The 5,962-nt window shown below is 56.8% G+C and overlaps 3 protein-coding genes across 4 annotated transcripts in view; 1 reads left to right on the forward strand and 2 right to left on the reverse strand.

Moving 5' to 3' along the window:
- The window catches only part of PTPRH (protein tyrosine phosphatase receptor type H), a gene marked incomplete at its 5' end in the record, with an annotated part of 9,621 nt that extends 8,637 nt beyond the window's left edge, over positions 1-984 (reverse strand). The window contains 2 exons of the mRNA XM_069097241.1: positions 506-780; positions 915-984. Coding sequence (XP_068953342.1) covers positions 506-780; positions 915-984 — 345 coding nt within the window. The remainder of the gene's footprint in view (positions 1-505; positions 781-914) is intronic.
- ISOC2 (isochorismatase domain containing 2) overlaps positions 1-5,962 on the forward strand; it is a 184,661-nt gene that overhangs the window by 108,042 nt on the left and 70,657 nt on the right. The window lies entirely within an intron of this gene.
- TMEM86B (transmembrane protein 86B) lies at positions 2,324-5,540 on the reverse strand. The gene is made up of 3 exons (XM_069097278.1): positions 5,062-5,540; positions 4,549-4,795; positions 2,324-3,447 (listed from the first exon to the last, which is right to left on the reverse strand). The coding sequence occupies exons 1-3, from the start codon at positions 5,203-5,205 to the stop codon at positions 3,065-3,067; spliced, it is 774 nt and encodes a 257-aa protein (XP_068953379.1). The 5' UTR covers positions 5,206-5,540; the 3' UTR covers positions 2,324-3,064.

Consider the following 5,962-nt stretch of genomic DNA (forward strand, 5'->3'; position numbering starts at 1 on the left):
CTGGCCTGCTGGGGCAGGAAGGATGCTCCCCAACAAAGGGGCCTGGGCGCCTGAGGCCTAGTGGGGCCCATGGCTCCAGGGCATCTAGTGTTGCCAAGATCAGTAAGGTGTGGCCTTCAATTGTGCCTTTGCTTCAAGCTTCTCCCCCTTTCCACTAGAATCATAATGAGACACTCAGTGAGGTGTAAGGACATCTAGGGAAACCCCGTTGGCTGGTGAATGCCAGTCCCAGCAAGCTCTCAATCTATCAGTCAGCATTTATTAAGAGCCTACTATGTGTCAGGCATTATGCTATGCTCCAGGGACTCAAAAAGAGGGAAAATATGGGCCCTACCCTCAAATTTTCGATCTAATGGGGGAGACAGCATGCACCCAAATTTATCCAAAGAGAGCTGTGGGGAGGATATATAGGAAGCAATCAATGGGGAGTGGACGCTGGATTGAGGCTGGACCGGGGAAGGCTGGGCGTGGTCTGGAGATGCCCGGCATGGAGCCCAGGGCCTACATGCTCCCGCCCCCCCGGGCAGGGCCAGAGCTCACCCGTGGATGCACGGGGGCTCCTTCCAGAGCTGTGTCCCTCAGCTCTGGCGGGGAACTCATACGTGGTCCCAGGCTGAAGGGCCTCCACACTGTGCTGGGTCTCGGATGCGTCCTTTGTCCCAAGGGGCTGGTCATCTTCAGCCCAGGTGACAGTGTAGTTCTGATCAGGGGGCTCCCACATCAGAGTGACTGAGACATTGGTCTGCTTGTCTATATGGAAGGCTGAGATCTCATCCTGGGCTGAGAGGCAAACAAGAGGAAGGTCAGTCAGGGAGGTGCGAGGGACCCTCTGAACTCCCCAACCCCTGACCCGAGCCAGTCTTGCTGCAGAAGGGTGCTCTTGACCCTCCATGGAAGAGACGTTTACCACTCACCAGATGCCAAGGACCCTGCCCAGCTCACCAGAACCTGTTGGGAAGAGTAGATGAAAGGTGCCAGAGGACCTCACAGCTGAAACCAGGCGCGGCTGTATTTCCCTCCTCCTTCAGACAAAGTGCACCCCCATCCCAACCCGCCCATTTTCTCGAAGGGAGGGAGCCCTGGGGAAACCCAAGTCAGGGATCAGTGCAGTTGATAACATTCAACCATCACTATTGGCTCCAGGACAAGAGAAAAAGAGGCAGCTCAGAGCACAGGGCAGGGCCAGTGGGCTGCTGGGAGGAGAAAGGACTAGGAAAACTGAAGCCCCAGGCCAGGCTTCCAGGTTGGTGGTGGAGGAGAGCTCACAACCAAAACTGACTGCGAGGGGATGACGGCCCGAGCTTCCCCCTGGCTTTCCCCTTTAAGGTTCCAGCCATTCATTCTGTCACGGACCCCATTCCTTCCTCTAACTCCTAGTCTCCGACGAGCCCAGGAGTCCTCAACCCCCACAAGCCTCTGCCACTCAGGGCCTTGGGTGTGTGAGCCGGCAGCCCTTTCCCTCACAGCAGGGACACTCACCACCACAGTCAGCAGATGCCAGGGCCCAGGGGAGAGCCCACTCATGACTCCAGACACCAGAGGGAAGCAGAGGAGGAGAGAGGAGGGAGAGAGACAGAAGAGAAAGGCCAGTGTCCGGCTCCTGACTCCAAACTCTCCCCTTGGACTTTCACCCCAACAGCTTCTCCTTTCTCTGAGCTCCAGGTGACATAGGTAATGGCCTTGGGTGGAGAAGGAGGACAGAGAGGAGAAGAGGGAGGAGGCACTGACCCCAGTCTGCCCTCCCTCCCTTACTCTGATTCCTCAGACCCAGCCTACATTCCTGCCCAGAGCAGCCAGAAGCTATGAGTGACTGACTCTTCTCACCCGCCCCTCCTTCTTTTACAAATGAGGAAACTGAGGCTCAGAGAGGCCTCAACCCCACCATTTTATGGAGAACTAGTGAGCCCCAGGGAGGGCTACTGCCTTGCCCCAGATTCTTAGAAGGCCGAGCTGGACTTGAACTGGGCTCTTTTCTCTAAATAGACAAAGAGAGAAAGCTGTCCTTAAGCATTCCAGTGTTGCAGGAGTTGTGCTAAGTCCCCAAGACACAAATAGAAGCAAAAGCAAGACAGTCTGTGCCCTCGAGCAGCATATAGTCTAACAGGAGAAGGGGTGGGCAGCATTACCCTTCCAAGCGCCCCTTTGGCGGTAGGTGGCCCAGCAGACAGACTATCTGGGCCTGGAGTCAGGAAGGCTCATTTGCCTAAGTTCTAATCCAGCCTCAGACATACTAGCTGTGTGACCCTGGGCAAGTCACTTCACCCTGTCTGCCTCAGTTTCCTCCTCTGTAAAAGGAGCTGGAGAAGGACATGCCAAACCCCTCCAGTATCTTTGCCAAGAAAACCCCAAATGGGGTCACAGAGAGTCAGACACGGCTCAAAGAGAGAACATTCACCCCCTTATTCCCCACATTACCTGTCCCTCAGCTCTCTCCCACCTACCTCCCTAGATCTCCTTGCAGCTCAGTTACCCAAGGGAAAAAAGGGGCTTAGAAGCCAACAATGTCAAACCTCTCATTTTACAAAAAAGCCCAGAGAGAGTGGAGGACTTTTTCCCAAATGGCAAAAATGCAGTTCACAGGGCCTGGGTAAAATAGAGGTAAAATGGGGGTACTCCTAGTAAATTGGCAGCCTGCCCCTACAAAGGCGGAGGGCTCTGGGCATCAAAGGTCAAAGGGTGTGACCGTCCAGCCCTCCCACAGCAACAGACAAGCACAAGTCTTTGGTATCAACTTTACTAAGGGTCGGGAAGGTGGTGGTGTAGATAATGGAGGGACAGGCGTCACATCTGGGGCCTTGGTGGGCACAGGGGAGAGAAGCCCTCAAGCCAGGTGGAACTGTGGGCAATGGTGGACTCTGAGTAAGGAGGAAAAAGCTTCAGGATGGGGCTGGGGCAGTGCAAGGAAGGAAGGGTAAGCATGGGAAAGGGAGCAAGTGTGAATAACTGGGGGAGCCTGGGACCCCCAGGAGGGCTCCTGGAGAAGCCCAGGGCCCAGTGGGCTAGGACCCGGGCAGGGGGCAGCGCCTCCCTGGTGTGTGTCATCTTTGAGAGGGGCTCATTGGGCTCAGACAGCTTTGGGGGCCCTGGCCTCCACTGTGGACAGAGCCAGCAGGGCTTGGGCAGCATAGTAGGTGACCATGATGATCAGACGGCCCAGAGGCAGGGGCTGGACGAAGGCATCCCAGGCCAGGACGGCATCTGAGAAGCTGAAGAACAGACCTCCAAGGGCCGCGGCTCTCCCGCGGGCCAGTGCCCGCCACAGCATCAGCCCCAGTATAGCCACGTAGACCACCACAGGAAGCCGCAGGTCAGAAGGGAGATGAGGTTGCAGGAGCCCTAGGTAGAGGCCAAAGATGACCACCACAGACCCCAGGAGGGCTGGGAAGATCGGGAGCCAACCGAGGGCCCACAGATAGAAGAGATGAGCCAGGGCAAAGGCTGCCATGCCTGCAAAGAAGGGACGTGGGATTGGGAGCCTGAAAGCCACTGCCACCAGGCTGGCCTGGACTCTGCACCAGGTGCAAATCTTGCTTCTGATCTTACATAACTGTGTGACCCAGAGAAAGGCCCTTCCCCTTTCTGGGTCTCAGTTTTCTCTGCTATAAAATCCCACAAATTACAGACATTTCCCTGGGAGAAAAGGAGACTGGCATGGGGACTGGTTGCCCAAGATCTCAGAGAGTGGATTTGAACCCAGGTCTGCTGACCCATCCTCTGCCAGCTCTCTGTGCAAGGCCTCAGAATCAGGAGTGTCTCAGTGGGTGACCTCAGAAACCAATGTCTTCTCTTCCCTAAGGAGGGCATAGAGCTCAATCTCTAGGCCCCTGTAGCTCTGAAGTTCTAGGAGCAAACACACCCCAGGGTCTTTTTTTCAATAGCATCTGACAAACCGTCCCATCCTAACCCCAGCCCTAAACCTAGTCTCTTGCATACTGCTGGGGATGGGGAACTCATTACCTCTTGAGGCAGACTCTCCCACTGTCAGCCATCAGGGGAACCTTGTGCAGTTCTGCCTCTGGCCCTCCCTGTGTGACTTTGGGGACAACTGCTTCCCCTTCCTGAGTCTCATACGTAAAACGGGGGAATTGGCCTTCTCCTCTTCTGTGGATCACACAGCCGCACCTCCTCGGGCTTCATCCAAGGAGGGGACCCTAGGAGTCTGCCCAGCCCAAGCCCTTTGTTTGAGGCCAGAGAGGGACCTGGCCCCCTCCTGCACCCAGGGGCCTTAGAGACTCTCTCCTTGCAGGGTCTGGACAATGGAGACTTGGGGATGGACTTTCTCATGGCCACACTCTGGAAGGGACTTTAGTCATGTTCCAACCTCTTCATTTCATGAGGGAGGAACCTGAGGCTCAGAAGGCCAACAGTCTTGGACAAAGCCCCAGAAGGAACCGTGGTGGGTTTGGACCTTCTGCCCTCAACTCCAGATTCAGGGACTTTTGGGGAAATTATCAAGGAGGGAAGGAGCCAAGGACTGTGCCCCCAGCCCCGATGGGCCCTCACTCCCCTCCTGCCCACCCCAGCCCTGCCCCGCCGCTTCCCACTCACCAAAGAGGAACTGGTCAGGCCAGATGAGGAAGATGTCCCCCAGGGCAGAGCAAAGGAGGCCTACCCACACCAACCGGCCGTAGGGGCCCCAGGGGGCAGTGGTGTGGACGAAGAGTGCTAGGCAGAGGATGGGGAGGCATTTGACCAGGGCGCTGGTCCAGCTGGGCTTGTCCGAGGGCAGCCAGAGGACAAAGTAGAGGGCACAGGAGGCCAAGAAAGGCGCCAGCCTTAGGGCCAGGAGCAGAGGCTAGAGGGAAGGCAGCAGTAGGCGGCCAAGGAAACCCAGGTCATTGGGGCCGGTCCACTGAGGCACCCACTGGAACATCCCGCCCTGCTCCCAGCCCCCCGAGGACCCAGGCATCTTGGAGGTTCTGCTACCCCTTCCCACCTCCTTCCCCACTTCCTCAGGGACCCCCTGAGTATCCCTCCCCTCCCTCTCGACCCCACTGACAGCCCAGGAATCGAGCTGCTCTCTCAGCCTCCCAGCCAGGGGTGGGGCTTGGGGGGTCTCACATCTGGAGCGTGCCTCCTCCCAGATTCCCTTCCATGAGCAGCCATGTTTGTCCAGATACCCCCAGAATCGTGTGACCTAGGCATGGGGGGAAGGGTGGTGAATGGGGGGATGTAGTTACACTTTAACCTGAAAACTGTCCCCATGGACTCTGGGCTGATAACAGGGTCAGCTCTCCTCCCTTCCCTTCCCTCAGGATGGCACTATGTGGTGCCCGCTGATAAGGGACAGCAACGGGACCCACCTTCCATGCTTTACTTCTCCCCCCTCCCACCTACCCTGCTCCCTGCAAGGACCCCCAGACTTAGAGCAGAAAACTGATCCAGCCCAATCCAGGCTGCGGCGGGGGCCCTGGTTCTGCCGCTGACTTCCTGGGGGACCTGAGAGTATTCAAAGTCAGGTGGTCTTATTCCAGTCCCAGCAAGCAGCCTCTCTGCCACCCTGCCCCAGAGCTGCAAAGCGGCTGAGATTCAGTGCCTCCCAAAAAAGGGTTAGCCAGGCCCCCGGACCCCATCAATACAAACTCTGACCTCCCCAGAGGCCTCAAGGACTCCCCTTGCTTCTCCCCACCCCCCAAAAAATCCTTCTTGACCCCTTCAGAACTGGAGTCCCGACCTTGGCTCAAGGTCACAAGGGCTGGCCTTTTCTCAGCCCTCATTCTCCTTGACCTCTCTGCAACCCTTGGCACTAATGATGACTCTCTTCCCGACTCTCCATGTTTCTAGTACATACATGTGTGTGTGTGTTCTCTGTCTCTCTCCCTTACTCTATCGCTCTGTCTTTGTCCCTGTCTCTGTGTGTCTCTCCCCCAACTTCTCTCTCTCTTCTCTCTCTCTCTCTCTCTCTCTCTCTCTCTCTCTCTCTCTCTCTCTCTCTCTCTCTCTCTCTCTCTCTCTCCCCCTC

Source organism: Petaurus breviceps, unplaced genomic scaffold (genome assembly GCF_028583685.1).
Source record: "Petaurus breviceps papuanus isolate PSGF00001 unplaced genomic scaffold, PetGlider_PUasm1.0 355, whole genome shotgun sequence".
NCBI classification, from domain to species: domain Eukaryota; kingdom Metazoa; phylum Chordata; class Mammalia; order Diprotodontia; family Petauridae; genus Petaurus; species Petaurus breviceps.